At 38.4% G+C, this 21737-nt stretch overlaps 1 protein-coding gene across 1 annotated transcript in view; it reads right to left on the bottom strand.

The window, feature by feature from the left end:
• Positions 1-20496, bottom strand: part of C6H14orf39 (chromosome 6 C14orf39 homolog) — a 28220-nt gene extending 7724 nt beyond the window's left edge. Inside the window, exons 1-8 of the mRNA XM_062495409.1 lie at positions 20085-20496; positions 19969-20043; positions 13845-13971; positions 10178-10267; positions 6581-6768; positions 6085-6127; positions 5496-5616; positions 4292-4386 (exon numbers count right to left, since the gene is read on the bottom strand). Coding sequence (XP_062351393.1) covers positions 4292-4386; positions 5496-5616; positions 6085-6127; positions 6581-6768; positions 10178-10267; positions 13845-13971; positions 19969-20043; positions 20085-20496 — 1151 coding nt within the window. The remainder of the gene's footprint in view (positions 1-4291; positions 4387-5495; positions 5617-6084; positions 6128-6580; positions 6769-10177; positions 10268-13844; positions 13972-19968; positions 20044-20084) is intronic.
• Between the last annotated feature and the right edge of the window lie 1241 nt (positions 20497-21737).

Below are 21737 nucleotides of genomic sequence, written 5' to 3'. Positions count from 1 at the left end.
CTTTAAATAATAGCAGAGGGAGAATATCTCTGAAAAAGAAGCCCTAAAGGAGTAATAAGCCAATCATAAGAACATTGATGGCTTAAATTTTGTCAATATCAAAGAAAAGTATTAATATTGTGGAGTTTTACACTTGAAGTGCCTCATTATTGTAGTTCTGAAATCACATTTTCACATTTAAAACCACTTTTGCTCTCTCTCTTTCTCTGAGATTGTCTGGAATACTCACACTACACGTACACAAAAGAGAAAACTGCAGCAAGTGTTTTCACTTGTGGGGTAATTATCTGTGTAGAGTAAATAGCCCTTTACAGTGCAGAAAGACAAAGGTTAGCAGAACAATGAAGAGTAAAGTGGCTGTTTGGCACAGGAACATTTAGTATTTTTTAGAATAATGAGTTCTATTTTATTTTCTCTCTGGCATTCCTGCTTAGTGCCTCTGTGCTTCTAGCTACAACATCTGGTTTGTAGCTGACTGAACAATGCTGTTCAGAACAAATGAAGAACTGAGTCAGTCTTTTTGTTCTTCTTGAAATTCTCCATAAACAAAAATAAGATAAAACATAGGATACATTTTATAAGATAGTGTGGAGCAAAATTAGCAACACTAATAAAAAAAACATCACTGAGAAGCACTGACTAAATATAAGGACCTAACACATTAAACTCATGCACATACACGTGGACTGTGTGAACTGTGCTCACATAAAACTCTGAAAGCAGCTCAGCTAGTATCTCTGATGAAAAGGACTATTTCCTCTTGCAGTTACATTTATACCTAGTTCTGTGCTGGTATGTTTTGTGAACAAACTGCACAAAACATCTATCATCTAAAAAACTAAAAACCAAAGTCAATCTTCCAGTTACATTAGTTCTACATAACCTGTGTCAAGAATGAATACTACAGAAAACAAGAGGTGTGTGGCTGGTGTATCTCTAAATTCAGATGCAGGGAGCTCAAAAGCAAGGAGAAATCAAAACAGAGCTAAGCACAGACTCCTGGCTAAAACTGTTTCACTTTGTTCCAAACGGCTCATTTTATCACACTCATTCAAAGATCAGTTGAACAAGGCTACTGTGGCTCAGTTAGACTCTCAAAAATAGGGGGGGTTTGTGGTTGGGGGGTTTTTTGGTTGGTTGGGTTGGGTTTTTTTCAGAACTTAGGATGCCAAACTCTGTTTTTAAAAGTTCCTGGAGTCAGTCTCCTTGTGCTTCTGTAAAGCCTAGCAGACAACTCTATAGTTCGAAAGACTTACTCTCCACTCAATAAAAAATCCTCTTACAATGCATATCTATACAGAATAACATTTCAAAGGCAGAGTTACAAACCAAACTTTCTTCAGATAGTCATTCTTTAAGTAACAAAAGCTTCCAAAAGAGCCTGCAGTTAAACTCTATGCATATGCAGTACACCTGCTCCCCTGCCCTCCACAAAAGCACTACTGAAATATAAAACATGTACATCTTCTCCGACATTAATTAATACCACTGCATCATGAAGCTTAAAACAATCCAAATTGCAGCAACAAGAATAATAATTTGTCTTCTTTTTTTACTTCATTGTTAGTAGACATCTGAGTAGATAAAAACTCTTTATCTTGATCCATACTGCAGGGGTTTTTTAAAGTGTAAAGAGAAAAACAGATATTCTTAAGCCAAAATAAATTGCAAAATAAATTTCCTTAGTAGTATTTTTGTCTCTGTAGCATAAAGAAACCCAAGGATTAATATTAATTTTCACCACAGGAATCAAGTGTATCTTACTATACACATGAAGAATCACACCAGCTTCTGTGGTATTTACAGCTACTGAAACCACTCTCAGTATCCTCATCAGAAACATTCTTTGGAGATGGTTCTTCATATATGTTTACATTAGAAATCCAGAAACAGCTTCATAAGTACTTTTCTAAGATTCATATTATCAAGTTTTTTCTTTGATCAGTAGAAGTCAATCACTTCTGTGAAAAGATGCTGCAAGAACTGCAGTAATCCACCATGCAATCTCCTTTATGTGAAGCTTTAGCAAAAAGCTCTCACTTGGAAAGTAAGAGAATGAATTAATACAGGACCAAATTGGAAAAAAAAATAATTACAGAGTCGTGGAATTAAATCTCTCCCAACCATTTCACAAAAGCAGAGAGAATGACCAACATACATGCCATAGCACCGTTCAAGATACCAGCCTTTCTGTGGAATAAATAGAATGTCTAATAGAGAAATCAAGACCAGGGCTTCAAAAGAATTGAGTCCTCTTTGCTAACTGATGAGAACTCTTGCTTTGGAAATTAAACCGTGGTACTTGTCAGTGTAACTGGTGAGCTGTGAATCAGAGACAGTAGCTGGTAAGAGCAGAGGAATGTGTTTTACACTCCTAACCAACAACTGGCCAGACCCAAGTGATTCAAACAACAGTGTTCCAGGCTTTTTATAAAGGAACAGTTCCCCCTGCCATCCTGCTGCCCAGAGCAGAACAAATATATCAGCACCTATTAATTGGCTTGCAAGCTTCCTTCTTGTCTTGAAGCCTTCTAAAGCTTTTCAAGGGTGTTAATATGTACATTGTTCTGCCCAGTGCTCTCATTGCTCTCTTTAGTTCTTGTCCTCGATGCTGCTGGTGTCATGCTGGTCTGGACCAGTTCATGGACATTCACAGTACAATTCCTTTTTATTTCTTCTTCTTTTGTGGCAGAAGATGAAGATATCTTCTTTCTTCACAAAGATCTTTTTGTTCAGCAGTAACTTTGTAGTGGCTGCAGGACAGCTCAGAAGAAAACTCCTGCCTTTGGTACCCACATTCTGCTGTTGTATTTTTGTACATTGCTTTGAGTCCGTGAAGGTTTTATTTCCTTGGGCTCATTTTCTAAATACACAGTTTCTGTTTGTTTGATTTTTTTCCCCCAGAGTTTTTGTTTTGTTTTACAGCTTCATAGTACACCCATTTTTAACACCAATAGCTACTTAAGCAGTGACTTCCATGCTTTCTCGTGAAGATTTTTTAATACACTAATGTCAGATAAAGATATTCAGAAACCAATTTTATGCCATTTTCTACAAGCCTTTATGTTGTGGAACACACAGAACTTCACGTGAAGGTACAAGCAGACTCCATGACAGAAAAAGAAATGTACAAATGGCAGGTCTGGAAGTGCACCCTATGGATTCCTTACCACAAGGAGCCTCACTGAGGGATTCTTACACCCCCACATCTCCACATGGATCTCTGCCTCTTACAGCAGGTCTTTAACTGATATTTTGTGTTCTCAGACTGAACACACATGGGCTTCTTTGAAAATTCAAAGAGAGTGCTTTCCATCTTTATTTTTTTTACCTTGTCTTAAAACTAAAGGGATTTCTTGCTTCCCCATGTTTCTGTTCTTGCCAATTACAAAAATCTTACATGAGAAGGTAAAATGAGTGCAAAGGCTACACCACAAAGAAATTATCATCTGAATGACTCACAGGTCTGTGAAAAGATATTAAAGACTAAAAAGGTCCCTGTAAAAGAATCTTAGGAATTACTAAAATTACACTCTTTTATAGATATGTTCCACTAAATGCCTATTTAAAGCCCTAAAAGGACTCTTTTTCAAGCACACCATAATATAAAATCACTTTAGACAAAGTCTTTCAGACATATTTTCACTTCAAAATGGATTTTGGTCTAGAAGTGTCAGCTCAACAGGAGATGTTTCAACATTGACAAGGACTCCAGACAAGTGCAAGATAGTCCTCGTGATGATTTTCAGTCATTGTAATTGAGCTCAAATTAAAGTGAGTCCCAGCTGTAAATAATAGCTGACTAATTTACTAAGCCATTAATCCTGTCTATGAAACTTTCACTCATGCTTGTTTTTAAGAACTAAATTAAGAGTTAAATTTCTTAAGTAGCTCAGAGGTGAAGACAAGTGACATGTGGAACCCTGTCTCCTTTTCCAAATATGTATTTAGTAGAGTTAATGTTATTTTATCTCTGACTGCACAGTCACTGTAGTTGCATTCAAAATTACTCACACAGATCTCTCAGCAGTAGCTGAGCAGAAAATGCTTCTACAAATATTTTTATAGCATGTTTCCAGATACATTGAGATTCCAAGAATCAAAAGTTGTCACTGTCTTAACCCACAGAAATATAAAACTTTAAAAATTAGATAATTAAATCACATGACCAGGATTAGAGAAGTTTTCCTGTCCTTATTTAACAACAATCTGTGTTTTGTAGCAGTCCTTGTGTAAACTGTCAGGGAGCATTCTGGATAAAAGCAAGGGGGAAAATAATTTTGAAGAGTACCTTTCTTTAAACTCTTCTGGCTTCCCAATACTTTTCTGTTTATTTCCTTCAATCTTTTGGGAATTATTTTGATCTTCTTTAGTCTCTTTGAAGGTCTTAAAAGATAAAGAACAAATGGCATAAAAATTGACAAAACTTGAACTATTTTAGCTACATGCTGCAAAGGTTTTCTAAACCTGATGAATCAGTGCTCAGTAATAGTTTTTGTAGCCAAGAGGTTCTGAAGAAATAGGGAGAATAAGGTTAAAAAGAGACAATATTTTTTGTTGGATCAACTGGAATAAACACAGAAATTTTGTAGCATGGGTCTAAATGTCAGAATCTGGAGCTCTCTACACGGTCTCCTTCATAGCTATAAACAAATTCACTACATCTCTTCTTCCTCTATGTTTACACAGCACAAACCACATTGGGAACTTCAGTCTGGAACTAAGAGTGTCAAACAGGATCACAGAATATAAACAGAAAAAACCACCTGTGAAAAACGTGCTGCTATCAGCACAAGGCAGTAAATGGAGTCCTTGATCATCTGGTCCAGACAGGTAAAAGCATCCAGATGCAATGCAAAATAAAAAGTTACTAAACCTGTACAAGACTGGGCTACTCAGGCTTAGAAGAGACCTTTTACAGAGGGATAGGTCCAAATTCTGTACTGACAAAATTCCTTTTTTTTTTTGAAGATTCTCCCTTTGGAATCAGTGTTTCTCCTAGTCCATCAGCCAGTCTTACAGCTGGGTATTACATACCAACTCATGTATTTTGGGAAAAAAAGAAAAAAAAAAAGGAGAGAAGGAATTTCCATTATTCTTATTGCAAAGCATACTTAGTTAAATACAAACTCTTCAAAACCCAGTAGGACCTGGGAAAGCTGCACACTCCAGCCCTGGGGCTCACTGAGGAGTGGCCCTGATCTATTTTGAAGTGTATTCTCCTGAGCTGACATCAAAGTCAGCGTGACACGGTGCCTTAGCAGAAACTGGGGTGCAAACTGAGGTGAGCAGAAAGCAAGCTTTAAGAACCTTTACATTTTCTCTAAGAAAACACATGTGACTCTATAGAAATATAATTAGAAGGCTGGAATCATCCTGTTGGTCTGTGCACTGGAAAATACACCACTTTTTTGATGTTTGAGAAAATGTAAGGTGCTATGTATGGCAACATACATAACACGTATTTAAATAAAATAAAATTAAGATACAGTTACCTTTTTTAAGTAGTCCATTTTCATTTGTAGTTCTTCTGCTTCTATTTCCAGTTTGAGGGTTTCCTGCGCAGCAGCTTCAGCAAGCTGCAAGGTTTCCTGTGTTTTTTTCTTCAGGGAGGCACTTCCATGTCATGGAATATCTTTTATAACAATATATTTTTTCAAGCAAGGGATGCCATCAGATCCCTGACTTCTCTATGCCATAACACAAACGCTAGAGATGCAGGAAGCTCTGATAAAGCTGCATTTCCTGCTCTTAAAAAGCTCTGAAAAAGCTGCATCTTCAACTCTAACTTCAATTAAGCTTCTCCTAAATGAAGCATTTTGATGGATATGTTATTAAATGAAATTTTATTTTCATTCCCCAAAATGCCCCCATAAATTTAAACTGAATAGCTGAATTTGACCTCCCGTTTTCTCACAGAGAAATGCCAATGCTGCCACTCTAAACATAAATGTATGAATGCATAAATACATATTTTTAATATAAATATATAAATAATTGTTTTATTTCCCAATAGAAAGTTGTGAAAGGTAAATATAAAATTTCTTTCCTGCCAACTGAACAAACACTAGAAATCAAGGATACATGTGTACAGCCCAATCATTTACAGATGTCAAAGGAATAGACTCTGCAAAAATAAAATTTACTTTCAGATCATTAACTAACAAATCCATTTTCTTAATAAATACAAGACAAATAAACAGATCAGGAACATTTATCTTTGCTTAGTATAGATAATAAAAATTGCAGTGTAACAGTAATGGCATTAAAAACAGCACTAAAAAGTGATGAAAATTAAATTTAAAATTTTTAGAGGCTTGATCTAAAGAAATCCTAGAACTTTTTTACCCCGAGAAGTTCAATCACAAATCTCTCCCCATTACATTTATGGGTTGGAGGAAGGAATATTAGTATGTATAATCTAAACTCTTATTTGCTAGAGATTTTTTTTTTTCTAAAAATGGTGCAACAAAGAGAATATAGTTTATTCACTTATAGGAAACTTCAGCAAATTAGAAGTTTCCTGTATGGCACCCTTAATGTGCAGTGCACATTGTAAAAGTACTGGCAATAGCAGTACCCAGAATATCCAAGGAAGCATCTTCTTTCCATATGTATTTCTCAAGGTGTTTCAAAACTCCCTTTCGGATTTCTTCAACGTCTTCCTTTTTTTTGTAATACTTCTGGGCAAGAGCAGATTCTGTACATTTTTTGCGGTGTTCCTGCAAAGTCTTTCTACACTGAGCTATGGAATTCTCGTAGGTTTTCCTATAAAAATACACATAATTTATTTTTTTTCCACAGGAAACCATTGTTTATAATGAAAAAAAAAAAACCCTACAAATCTGTGGCATCACCTCAGTTAATTTGCTGCTACCATAGAACAAGAAGTCAGATTATATTCAATATGACAATATTTGGTTTTATTTTTTAATTTTCCACCGATATTCAAGGAAGGCCATGCCGTATGTAACAAAGAATAATCACGATGCAAAAACCAGCCAAACCTCCCTGTTCTGAAGGGAATGTAGACCATACCATATTCAAAGGCAGCCTGACAGGTGACAAAAGTGTTTTTCCCTGTGTAATTATCATGAAACTCACTGCAGGCCAAAGAGTCTGCTGATGCACGTTGGCACAATTCCATCATTTTGGAATTTTGGTGGAGCTGGAGCAAAGCTACAGTAAAGGAGAATTTGGCCAAACTTCCCATATTTAGAGCAGCCTGGTGCACCACGGGACGAAGCTGCCTCCAAGGAGATGCTGAGTAATCTCTGTCTGACTGAGGGAAGCCTTAAACACACACATCAGTCACACTGAAACAACAAGACTATTCATACTTAAGGTTAAGCAAACACTTAAATGTTCAAGTGGCAAAGAGCCAGAATGCTCAGCTTCTTGTGGGGCTGCCCTGTAATTTAATGTCACACTAAATGTAACTTCACTAACATCATGTGAACACATATCTGTGAATTACTGAAGTAGGTAACATCAGTGAATGCAGGAAAAGCTTCTGTGAACAACAGACAGGCAAGTTTTAAAATATTAAGTTATTAGTACACCTAAAGATTAGTAAGAAATTCCTTTATGGGAAAAACATGGTGCATTAAAGCAAATAAAGCCAGAAACCCACCTCTTAACCTGCCCCTACATCAAGGAGCAGCTCTCACTGCTTGCAAAGCACACAGGGCTTCTCTCTAAAGAACACACTTTACCTCAGACTGCTATTAATCATTTAATTGCAGCATGACTGAAAGGCTGCATTTGCCAGTCCTGGCTGCCCACTGGCTGTGCCAGGCAATGGGAGAGAGAAAAATTTGTGTCCAGGTTCAGTATTAGAATCTTCTGCTCTTACAAAAGGAAAACAATTTGACAAGGCAAAACACAGTCAGATTCTAATTTTCAAATCCAACTACACTCCAGGCACGAGTTCCTGTTAAATTTTAGGGGAGAGAAGTTGTAGGTAGCACTGTGAATCAAACGAAGGAATTTATATTTCCCAGACTTCACACAGAAAATGACACTAATCTACTTGCTTTTCTACACAGGTGGTGTCAGGAATCTAAGTTTATTTATTTGCTTAATATTTCTGTATACTCTACAAAAATTCCCAGGTATGAAAGATGAAAAATATTCAGTACTATTTAATTAAATAGATGTTATGACAACAACTGAACAAAGAATAAATTTGCTAATAAACTTGCAATGCATTAAAAAGAAACTTAAATAATATAAGTAAAATAATTTGTTGTAACGGGTACATTTCAAGCTTGTGAATATAATCCTAGAACTTTATATTCTTTCCCCAAAATCTATTTTCATACATAATATTTATGGCCTTATACAGTACAGAGGTCTTGAGTAATCGTCACTATTTTTAATATTTTCTCCAAGTAATTTATATCCTCCAGTTGATGCAAATAACACAGACTATTTAGAATTCACCACTGCTCACATTAATTAGAAAAAGTTTTAATCTAATTACAACAGGAAAAGGGCAGCACTCACAACCCCCTGAACATTATGTGAATAGCAATTTATTACTTTTCCCTTCTTCATATCACTTATTTTCAGGATTAACTTCCAGTTCATATATGCATTCTTATATGTTCTTGAAACCAATAACAACCAAAAAATGTGGAACATTTTATAAACCTCCAATATAAGTGCCTAATTAAGCATGAACTGATCTGCCCATCTTTTAAAAACATCTTTCCATCTACAGCAGCATGTCGTCCTCAGTGCCCCTCAAATGCAAGACTAAAAAGCACATTCAGCTCATAAAGTTCTAAAGACACTTATTTTTCTTTTTAATTTAAATATTGGAATTTGCTGAATGCACAACTTGCTGACTTGAACATATCATCAAATGCTTTGGTGCAGAGAGACTATATTTGGGCCACAGTTTTGAAGAATACATGAATTAAATTTATTTTGTGATTTGTAGTCATGATGTCTTATAATTAAGCTCAGGCAAACAGATCAAACACTTTAATGTTGGAATTGAAACTAGTTACCTAAAGAAGCAATTTAAAAGTAATGCTTCTTTGGCTTGTCAGCTCAAATTAGTGAAAGCCAAAATGGCTTAATCATATACTCATAGAAAGCCAATTTAGCTTTATTTTTCACCAAATTTAGAGCTCTGAACAGGAAGAAGAAAGATAAGCTACTAAGTGAGTTAATTAAAGGCTCGCAGGCATGCTGTTTCTGCTGTCTCGGACAACTGGCAAAAAGAATGATTACAAAAGACTCAAAGCCAATGTTTAAAATCACCTAAATTTACAATTCTAAAGTGGTACTTGGGTATCTGGAGGGGCTTGCCGTGACTTTTGCACCACAGGGCCAAGCAGCCTCCACTCCTCACAGGCAGAGCAGTGCAGGTGAGCAGCCTCTCTAAAATGGAGATGGTTTTACTTTGTTCAATAGAACTTTGGAGGGTTACCCTGGCACAGCACATTTGGAACACCTCAGTGAGAATCTTCAGGGTCTGTTCTTTAATTCATTGACTGCAGGCATCTACACCACAATTAATACTTTCTTTTAAATGCTGAGACTAATTAATGAAGATGAAACACCTGAGATGCCACTCACTGAACAGAACTGAACTTGTAATTAATGTTGACTAGAAGCTTGCCTACAACTGGTCTTAAAATGGTTTCAGACCAGGCTTTTCTGAGACAATTCCTCATTTTTCAGGACCTAAGAGTGAATTTGTATGCTTTGTGGTTATTCTGAAGAATATACAACAGTATACAAAACCTTGATCCACATATTCCGATAATCCTATGTAATTCATATCCAAAAATAAGGAAAAGCACAAAATTATCTGAATGCTTCTAACTGTTACCTGAAAATTTTATTTTTATTTATTGGGCTTTTCTTCAAACAGTAGGCAGTTGTACAATGTTCTGAGAAATTGTAATAGGTATTTGGGAAGCAAGTGAATTTCAGGAATTCATGTTTTATCATCTTTCTTAGGCAACTACAAAACAACATATGATCTCATAGTAATGTAAACAAAAAATTCTTTTAATTATTCAGTCACTTATAAGTGACTATAAATTCCTGAAAAGTTTGCAACATTTTTTTCATGCAGACAGCATTAACTTTGCTGAGAAGTTTAGTTGGTTTAGTCAGTACTACTTCTGGAAATCTCATCCCATGTGATCACAGATACCTCTCATTTTCTGTATCTTCCACTACAGCTGTAATTTCATTTTTCAAATATGCTCCCTGCTTGTTAAGAATTGCATAGGTGGGCTTCCAGCTGTGGACAAAGTAAACAAAAAACAAAAGCATACTAGCGGTCTTTCTTAGTAAAAAAAAAACATTCAGAAAAGAAGACACCAAGTCACTTCAGCTAGCTGACAAAGGATTTTTAAAATTTTTGAAAGTTAAACATAAATGGGTTTAGTACAGAAATCTTTTGGAGGTATTTATTTTGTTAATATTTTAAACCTGCAACTTCAAGAAAAAAAAATATATTTAGAATTAAGAAGCATTACAAAGCACTTCTTAAGGAATTAATGGAATGAACTTCACAAATTTTTGGAGCTGCTAAGTAATGAGGCATCTGAATCCATATTTTAGGTCCTCAACACATCACCAATAGCAAATCCTTTAGATATGTCAAATCTTCTTGTTGGAGATACCCACAATTTCATTCTCACCGGTATCACCAGCACCCATCTCACACCTAAATGCAAGCAGCAGTTACAAACTCAGAATTTCCTCCATTTGCTAAAGCAAGTCGTGCTCAGAAAGCCTTGAAGGGACTTTCCTACAGCAGGATGCTGCAGATGGTACTGAGAGCAGAGCAGCTTCACAGATACTTATGACTATGGAAAAAACAGGACTTTCTCAACACTCAGGCATTAGAGATACCTCTGCCTTGGATATGGGAACCCTAGAAAAACAGCCAGATAGACTTTCTGATTCAACTGAAACTCAGATGTGATCTTTAGGAGAGGCATCTTTAAGTTTTTGAAAAGAAATATCCTGTCTGGGAAAAAAAAGGTTTAAGAAGCATGAACAAATGGTTGGACACTGCTGGTGATTAAAAGTGGAACTACAAAATGTTACTTCACCATATCTACTGCAAATTCAGCAGAGAGCTGAATTTCAAAAGGGTCAGATTTTTTCAAAAGCAGAAAGCAACATACTTATATACAAATGTGCTTGCACATCAGACACTGTGATATTCTTTTACTCAGAAAACTCCATTACTTTCTGTGGAGAAAAAAAAAAACAAAACCTAAGATGTAAAATTCATAGAGATTTTACTAATCAGAGCACAAGCCATGCTGTGAGTTACATTTTTCATTCACATCTACTCTGTGGACATGGAAAAAACATGTGCTACAAGAACAGTGGCTTGTGAACACAACCAGGTATGCAGGATTCAAGCAGCTCATTTACTTGTTTGCTAAATGCATCGCTGTCTCGTGGATGTCCTTGGTAGCCATCACATTTATTTGTCCTTCCTTTTATCAGCTAGGGTATAGAAAAGATTTTTATCCACACTACTCTGAAAGCAATAAAATTATCCTGCAGTTTGGCTAGTGGGACAAGACAACCATTTCTTTTCCTAACTAACAACATTCTGAGTTCATGTGGCTTTTTAAAAATTATCTCCTATTTCCATGAAATCCCACCATTCTTGCTTCCAAATTTAAAAACTGTGAGAGAAACAATAAAATTAGAGTAGGTTCCATCAGCAGCAGTTCCCTACTTCTTACTGCTCTGTGATCAACACTTCTGGTTTGAATCCTTCAAGAAACTTAATATTAGCAAAAATACATCACTTGTCTAAAAATATGTCTCATTTGGGTCATTTTCTATCTTCATGTCTTTTTTACATAGACCAATATGTATTTCTTCAGAAAACACAGTATTATCCCAATACATCTATCCCATATGTATTTTCTCTAGCCTTGTTGAATATAAGAACATTGTATTTCATTCAAAGTCTTCAAATCTGCTTCAATATACACTCATAATGTCTTGTAACCCAGACAAAACATTGTTTCTCTGAGAGCTCTATTGAGCTCTATCACTGGCAATTAGTCAGCTGGGAGGGTGACTGTGACGCCAAAACAGTATCTGAATTTACAAAACCAGCATTAGAATCATGTCCAGTATAGATGGAGTGTCAACTAGAATAAATTTTAGAAGTTTGGGGTGATTCTACTGTGTAAGTGCCCTAATTGTCTGATCTTATAGCCAGGGCTTGTTTATTGAAGTTTTCAGTCTGCCGTTAAATGACATTTCCAGTAATTTAAGACACAAAGTCTCTACTCTTCTGCAAGCATTGTCCTTCTATGAATACATGTATTCATTAATGAGTCACTTCTCATTTTCAGTCTCTTTACACTAATGCCATTAATTATTCTTTGCAGGACTTGAGCCAAAACCCATTGAATTCAATGATTAAAATTTAGATCAGATCCTTAGTTCTACCCTTAATGTTTTACTCCTTCATTTGAATCACTTAACAGTTTGTCATTTGCAAACAGATCTGCAGCTTCAAAATATATCAAAGGAAGCAGTGTGGATAGTTGCATAAACTTGTGTAAGTGTTCATTTTATACTGCATTGGAGGTGAGAATTTAATGTAAAGAAAAAAAAAGATTTTTTTTACCAAGATCAGAGCTTTTCCCAACTCTTTCAATGGTAAAGCTACAAATCAGTATCGAATGGCAATTCATTCAAATAAGCCACCCACCACACCCACTTTATTCACTCATTATTCCATTCTTTGTTTTTCTTTCTGAGAGTTCAAAATAAACCTAGAAAGGACCCCAATGCTGTCTTTACTTCCCTCTTTATTCTCAGAAACACCACACTCTCCAAGCACACAGCCAAAAAAAAAAATCAAATGTATGTCATAGATATTTTTATTGTTTACCTTTAAATATAGAATTGTAAGGAAACAAAACAGAATTTGCCAACAAATCCTCACTCCAGCTCTGAGGAACTAGTCAGATTGTGGAGAAATGGAACACTGATGGATTTTATCACCTGGGACAAACTCACTGTATTGTCAAATACTGATTTGCCTTTCCAGCTACCCTTGCAAACACCTGAGGTTTTAATTTCTTAAAATTACGTATCAGGAAGATAAAATTCCTTGTAGCTAAATTCTGTCTTGAAAACCTTCTAATTACTAAGATCCAAAAGCGATCAGCATTTAAAACTTGAACTAATTATCTTATACAAACATTTATGTAAGGAAAAGTGTGAACAGCACCCCTTTGCATTCATCAAAAGATTGTGCCCAGAAGACAAATTTTGCAGTCTGGAGCAGATTTGATACTGGAATCTGCCACCAGAAGAGCACACGTGTGTATGGAGAGGCAGTTATGGCACATCTTGTGTGAAAATATGTAGAGAACAAAAAGTAACATGAAATATGTTGTGAACAAAGAAAAGAAAGATGTTCAGTGTTAGGAAGTCTTTTTTTAACAGTATTCTTAACGTTGGTCAAATTTGACAAAACTCAGATGCATCCAAGTGTAGAAAAACTATGCTTCTATTACCTTACTACATGAATACTTTAGCATGCTGCAAAGGTAGTACCTGTGATCTTCTGAAAACTCAGGATTTTAATAAAAACCAACCCAAAATTAAATGCAGTCTGATTTTCTATAATTCTTCTTCAGCAGACGGGTAACACTGTAATTTTTATACCTAAAGATTTGCAGTTTAAAAAAGGCAGGAGAATACTAAAGTTTTCTTTTAACATCACTGCTGTCAGAACACACTCACAGATATTTTTTCCTTCCTTCCTCACTCACTTCCTTAATGCCAGCCCCAACTCAGAGCTCAGGTTCTTTTATACTCACGAATCACAGCTCTTCTTGAAGTCCTCGTTCTGCTTTTGCAGATCAGCAAGTGCCTCATTGTCTTTTTTAACATTTTCCTCCAAACAAGAAATTTTATTCTTTTCTTCTGTGATTTTTGCAGTGTAGACTGAAATGTAAAAATATTTTTTTAAATTATATTCATGCATTTTCAACAAATCCATGAAATAAAACTTCTACATTCAGCATGATTAAAAATTCCTTCCAAAAAACTAAACCTCCATAATGCCAGGTGAGTGGACAGCCTGCAATTAAACAAGGTAACAACAAAGTGAGTCAAAACATAGGGATTTTCAGCTGTGTGGTGGGTACCTTAATAATTATCTCATATTGTGAGACTGCCATGATTTGTGCTCTTTCTGAATCCCAGTCTGTGTGGAACTGAAGTTGCTATTAGTGGTATTCAGTGTTCCCACTGAAACACTCCAAACCATGCACTGCTCACTCACTCCCTAGCCAGAACCAGGACCCTCTTTCAAACATTTATGTTCTTTTGCAAAAGCCCAGAAAGTCAAATGTTCTGAGTAGGAAAGCTGTCTACAATAAAGAGAAAATGAAAACATGACAAAAGGCATATAAGCAATCGGTGGAAAAGAGAAAAATTAAAATACAAAGGACTTTTACTCAATATAGGAATGTGTAATGTAGGATAAATTAATATAGGACACAGGCTAATTAATTAAAACGTGCATTATAATGACAGGTTCTCAAGGACTGTATTTGTGGAGATTCTCAAGGCAAACTCTTAATTCTGCCTCTTCTGACAGCAGACAGCAGGTAACACTTTCTGAATGAGTGGTTAGAGGAGAATCCATGTTGCTGAATATGATTAGTGCTCTCTTCACAAGCAAAAGCTGTGAGAGCTGTCATGCATGCTCACCTTATAATGCAATAAGCACAACACTTTTTATCTGCATATTTTAATTATTTTTTTCTACATAAGATTTCAGTTTTATCAGTGCTAAATCACCCCTTGGTATTACTGCTGCCATGAAGCAATAAATGCCAGAGTAGGTGACCCTACACACCAGTCAATCACATCCTGCCCTTCTCTCATCTACTCAATGTAGAGCATCTTAGTGATGCAAAACAGGTCTTGAGTTGGAATTACTGCTCTGAAATTTCAGGTCATCCTGAAGTTTGGCTCTGGTTTTGTACTACTTGCAATATATTAATTTTCAACAGCATCTGCAATTATAGCAGAAAATAAACCACTTCTTACAGAGAAATGTCTGTCAGGGAAAACCAAAAATTTCTCAGTGTAATTTATTATCTTGAGTTATCCTTGGGTTTTCTTCAGATCCTTAATATTTTCAGCATCTAAAGTCAGTAACTTGCCTTTACTTAGCATGAAGCATAAATATTGGACAACTGACACGGCTTCACTTCTGTAAATAAACAGCTGAATGTAGCAAAACCCTGTAGACAACTTTCTGAGATTTACCAAAATGTAACATAACACTATTAACAAAACATACACTTCACACCTCATGCAGCATTTTTAACAGATAAGCACTTCTGTGAGCTGTTCAGCTAAGGTGTGCTTTCACACGGAGCTGGTGGGTGAGACCCATCTCACCCAATGTTCCTGCAGGGACCTTCTTCAGAACAACACAACCACGGCTGCAGCTACACCCACCTGAGACAAGCTGACACTTTTAAAGTTTACTTTATCTAACCCACTTTAAACTGTTTCTTCAGAATAAGGTAAATCACACCCTAAAAGTGCCTACTTCCCTCCACTGGTAAGAAAGGGACTGAAGCCAAACAGCCTGATGAATCTCACACCAAAAGTCCAAGGCTGAATGCTACAGCTGTTCATCTGTACTCACACAGAGACAAAATTACATCAGTGTTACTATTTTTTTCTAAGTTCTTGAAAGACTTAACCCAAACTGCTAAAAGCCTGAGTGTTGGCTGTGTGTTTACACACATTTAGTTATCTCTGAACTGAACACAAAAGCAGCTATGCCGTGTTACTACAGCCTTCAGATTTTCCCTAAGAGCACTTACCCTAAGCCTGCATGAATGTTAAGAAAAGCCTCATCTCTAAGGTTCAGCTGTGTGACTGGAGAGTTAAACCAGAATCCAAGGCGTGCCAGATTTAGTGTTACAGACGTTTTCATGTTTAAGATGCTTCAATTTAGTTGTGATAATCTTCTTAATGATTAAGTACTTGCTTGGACATATCAATGAAGATTATTAGAACACAAATTAGACCAGAATTTTCTCTTCTTTCTTTTATATGGAGGCTACCTGCTTGAACGTCTACCTATGAAGTATCAGAGGTGAGCACAGATGTTCTCAAGATTGTTTTTGGCAGAGAAACTACTCTTCAGACATTCTCATGAGTGATTTCATATAGTAGCAAGGTTAAAAAAATCAGTCCAGACTTAAGTCCATAGTATTGTGCTGTCTGTAAGCCCCGGGGTAGAACAAATTTGATGCAGAGCAAGACTTTCACTCTGGATTTGCTGTTTTGAATTTCAAATAAAGTAACCAGCTGCTTGATTGCAAAAAAAGAAGAACCAGGCTTGAGTATGTAGTAGCAACTGAGAGAACTTTCATTATTTTAAGGAAACAGAAAGAGAGAAGATGCAGCGAGGCAGAGGTCCAAATCTGGAAAGAACAAAAACATGAAGAAAGAAAGGGAGGCAAGTGGCAGATGTATTGAGCAAGCACAGCTGAATCAAAGGGCTGCCAGGGACTCCGAGGAGCTGCAGAGTCAGAGCAGGAAATGGCGCAGCATGAAACTGGCTGTCCATGAGGCAGCTGAACAGCCCAGCTAAAAGTCGTGAGCAAAAGCAAAGTCTGCTGGGGAGAATGAGCAAGTATTGATGGCTAAAGATGAGGCAGGGTGAGAGCAGGACACGGGACAGCTTCCATTGGGTATCCTGCTTCCGCCCCCGGGACACAGAACATGTCCCAGGATTAATGAAACAAAATCAGTGTTCAGCATCCAATAAAATGATAATTTACCACTACTCACAATTTATCTGACAATCCACTTGTTTCTTAGCAATGCGAGCTTCTTCTATCTTGGAAGCTTAAGGAGAAAATCAACTCTTCGTTATATACATATATACGAGTGGAGTTGTGAAACAGGCATGTGCTGTGCAGCATTAATTGCACAAACTCTGGTTAACAATTATTTTAGCAAAATATCTACATAGAAATTTTACTATTAAATAGCTGTCAGGACCCCTCTCCACAACCTCCCAGCTAACAAAACATAACGTAGGCAAAGAACAGAAGCTTAACATTATACATGTATTTCAAGTTAGTATAACTGTTAAAAGCAGAAAATATCACTATATGCAGTGCACAAACAATTGTTAATAAAAACGTATGATATAATGACCTACCAAGCTGGACCGGAATTTTGTCCAAGATGATCCAAACCTTGTCACTCATGGTTTACACTTCAAAAGGAAAATGCAATCCAAAGATTTACACAGTCAAATGCCTTGTTGATAGAATAAACAAGCCAAAATTGCAAGACAATACCACACATTTTAACATAAAAGGGAGAAAAGTAGTCTCAACTGCATTTGAATTACTACCTAGTAGAACCAAATTTCTCGCTAATGGTGGTGAGGGACTTGTAGGAATTTAAACCACACTTAGGAAAAAAGGAGATTTATAATTTAGGTAAAGGTTTGCTCCTAGAGCAGTTCTGTTTGAGACGTTTAATGGTCTCAGAAGGCAATGAAGAATGCAAGGAGAGATGCTTGTGTACAAAATGTGTAGCCTGTACTCCAGCTGGTTACTAAGCCTATGGACTTGCAGTACAGCTGATGGAAAAGCTCCTTCAGTATCCTGCACACTGCTCCCGAACAACCACCAAGTCCATTTAAACCAAAGGTGTATGAATGCCAAGTGTGATTAAAGACAGAATTCTCATCAAATGGAAAACGGATTGTTATCAATTCTTCCTTCTGTTTGTACCGTGCTGCTACGTGCAGAAATTCAGTTACACGTTTTTAAAGAGATGGGGGCATGATGCAGATCTCTAAAAGGGATGGGAACACCGTTCACCAGGACAGAGCTCGTTAGCTCAGGTGCATTAACAGTGAGTGGAATTGTCCGGGCTTTAACTGTCCCACAGTGGCTTCCCCATCACACTGCAAGAGAGGCAAAGCCACGACAAACTGGTGATGAGGATGAGATCCTAACCCAGGATAAAGTGGAACAGAAAACAACTGCAGAATTTAACTAAAGTGGCATTAAAGCTACATCCTGCAGCACTGAGGCTGTGGGAGCGGGAGGGGGCGGAGGCAGCGTTTAAAACGCTGGGTGTTTGACAGAAATTAATTTGTCTCACAGTTAGGGGAGGATCAAGGTAGCAAATAAAAAATATTTCTGAAAATCCTAAGAAAAATACTAGGAAATACTACCTCAAGCCACAGATCAAGGCAGAATATTTTTGCTTTCACGCCATGTGAAAGAAAATCCAAAATAATTCCTTACTATAAAAAAAAATAGTTTTGAGCATGTATTAAAGAGCTGTTCTCTAGAAACATTTTAACAGTGTTTGTTACCTGGTTTTCTGAAACTTCCTATTAAAACTGCAAGATATTGGAGCAAAGAAATTTTATTTATTGTTCCATAAACTGCAACACAAAATTCATCAATAGAGTAGACTGTATAGCTGTATATTATTAAGATAGAGACTATTATATTATCCCATAAAAATACAAATAATTTTACCTTTTGAATATTTTTGTAGAAGGGTACTAATGCTTTTGTAGGGAGAACTAAAGGGTTTATTTTCTTTCACTGTAGTTTTACAATAAAATTTATGAAAAGTGTAAAGTTGCAGAAAACCATGCTTTGGAAAGCACGCACATGTAAAATACTTGTTATTCTGGTATTGTTAAAATGAAGTAGTGTAACTGCAAATGTCAAATGCTATTTTGTGTCATGAATTAAGAGGACACAGGAGTCACTAGCAGAAAGGGCTGAGAGATTCAATCGCACTGGTAAAATACTCGGTGTTTGCAGATGTTAGAAACAGTAGGTAACACCAGCCTGCAACAAACTTTTGACATCTGATGTCTTCCAGGATATGACTGCAGCAAAGACTGATTCTTGGACATTCTGCAGAAAAGTAGAATAAACCATCAGTCAACTCAGGATGCTGGCTAATTCAGAGGAAATTCTCCTCTGTGGCTGATATTTTTGTTAAAGATAAATATGTAACACACGTGACTGGGTATACCAGCTTTAGAATGCATCTATTCTTTCTAATGGGGCTGTTCAGACTGCTGCCAGGAGAAAAGTATTATTATGTATTTTGCATTTTTGCGCGGCATTAATGTAATTACACGGAATTCAATCGCGGCAATAAAGTTTCATATATTAGAAGATTGTATTGCCTTAGGAACCCACAAGCGAACTGCCTGATGTGGTCTCAAGCCATTACTAACATTAATAATGCCACTTCTCAGTAACCCATCTGCTGACAGCCAGGTTCTTCATTAAAAGGTGGAAAATATCCATAACCTGTGAGGTAAATATCTTCCTTAAATTCCACATCTCGATTCTACCAGTTGTAAACTGTGAAACAGCATTAATTCCAGTTGGCTCTATATGAATAATTGTCATTTCAGGGAGGCTCTTTTGAGAGCAAACCTGTGCTTCCCCCACGCTATTCATTACTGTTTATGACTGTAAAGGGATCGGTTGTTCCAACCTTCTTGAAATTTGGAGGTTTGCACTTCGTGACTTTTTATCTCTGTTGACAAAATAAAATTAAAACGTGCCTCATATCGTGCTGTTTGTGCTGCTCTGCCCTTCTTTTACCACATTGTTTTAGGAAAACCTGGAGAAAACCTGAACCCCGTGAGGAGACCTGAACCAAGCACCCACTGGATTGCCACAGTTTACTGAGTCGGGCACATACCAAACAAAAGGCTTTCGCTACAGATTATTCCATGAAGTCCTGGGACTTAAAACTATTTTTGTCAAAAGAGAAAAAAAAAAAAACGGGTGGAAAACCTCATCCTGCGGGACACCACGGGGGCTGCGGAAGAGCGCCACAAAATGGCGGCGTGAAAAACGCGGCCGAGTCCCTCAGGGCGGGGAGCGGGGTCGGGGCGCTCACGGGACCCTCTGCCTTTGGGGATCATCAGCACCGGGAAAGCGACCAGAACGCGGCGGCCCCGAATCGTCTCGGGCGCTGCCGGAAGGAATTGGCGAGGGAGCCGTCCAGAGACTCACCCAAGGATGAAGGGGCCACAGCCCCGCTCACGGCCGGACGCTGCCCCTCAGCGCCGGCCACGCCCCGCGGAGCGGCTCCCGCGTCCCGGGGCGCCTCAGCCCCGGCCGAGGGCGCCGAGACGGCGGCAGGTGCCACCCGCCCGCCGCGCTCCGTGCCGGGGGTGACGGGAGCCGGGCTAGTCGGGCAAGCCCGAAGCAGCTCCGGCGGTCGGGAGAAGGGGCTGAGCCCGTTCACCCAGCGGAACAACCGCAGCGCCGGCCGGGCGGGTTTATGGCCGGCGGCCGCGGCGCTCCGCTCCCCCAGGGACACAGTGTGCCCCCCAAACCACCCGTTTGCCTGAACGGTGGGACTTAGGAGGGAAAGAACAACATTTCTGAGGGCTTTGGGCGAAAAGCGATGAGGATGCTCCATCTACCGGGGGCAGCGCGCAGGCGGGTGGCGGCCGGGAGGGGAGAGAAAGGCAGCGCCGCTGGAACGGGACATCATCTGGAAACCTACTGGGGGGTTACTACACACATACACGCTCCCGGATGTGCCACAAAAATAAGGAGCTGCAGAGTGTAAGGTGCTTTATCCAGCCCTGCAGGTCCCACTCGTGTTGTTGACCCCGCTGGTGGAAATCAGCCTAAATTCTCCTTCCCTCGATCCCTCACGGGCCCGGGCCTCAGATAGTTTTAAAAGGTATTAAAGCATCTCCCTTCTCATCCCGGAGCAGCGCTTCACGCTGAGGACGCTGTGGAATGCCGCCTCTTGCCTCAACACAAGTTGTGCTCACGAAATTGTTTGCATTTGTTTGTTTATGGCAGTGCAGCATTGCAAGGTAAAAATGCACAGTCCGGGCGTGCAAGAAAATAGAACATGATGCTTCCCTCCACACTTGGTTGTTTTTTTTTTTCCTCTTAATTGAGATTGCTGGGTCAGAGGATGGATTTAAGATTATCAGCAAGCAAAGGAAAATAAATTGAGGGGTAGGGTACAAGCTGGAAGGGGGAAAAAACCATCAGCCGATGAGAGAAGAATGGATAGAGAAATGGAAATAGGACTGAAGAGGGAGGCTCACAAAAAACTCTGCCAAACTGCAGCCCAGGTATCAGTCCGGTGCGATGCTGCTTTCAGAACAGTCAGTTCAGCCAACAAGAAATGCAGCTTCCAAAAGAAATATCTGACCTACCTGGCTTCTGGTCAGCCACGAGGAAGGGAAATAAAAAAGACAGGGATATGGAAAGAGGCACGTGCTTTTGGAAGGTAGATGTCTGCGGCCTCTGCTCCGTGGTGAGGCTCTGTCCTTTCCAGGAACATCTCCCACCGATGTCTCTGGCTGTCCCAGAGGGTGAGAGCCTTCCCTAGGGGCACTAATTCCTAGATGCTTCTAGGGCTCTGCATTTACTACTCTGTCTTCCCAAAACATTAAATGTTTTCCCAAGGAGAAAAGGCTTCAAAGCTTTGCCCCGTCTTAAGCAATTCCTTAAAGACCCTCTAAACTTCTCGAAATGGAAATTTAAGAGCAGAGCAGCAGGTAACTTCAGTGATGCTCATTAACACCTCGCCGTGTCCCGGTAATTTAAGTAGTGCCAAGGAAGGCTGAGGTTCCCACAGGTCCAAGGACCCCATTTCACCCGGAAGGTGGTCAGTCGGTTCAACAGGCTTTGGAT

Source organism: Cinclus cinclus, chromosome 6 (genome assembly GCF_963662255.1).
Source record: "Cinclus cinclus chromosome 6, bCinCin1.1, whole genome shotgun sequence".
NCBI classification, from domain to species: Eukaryota; Metazoa; Chordata; class Aves; order Passeriformes; family Cinclidae; genus Cinclus; species Cinclus cinclus.
The sequence above is the reverse complement of the archived record's forward strand: the minus strand, read 5'-3'. Positions and strand labels throughout refer to the sequence as shown.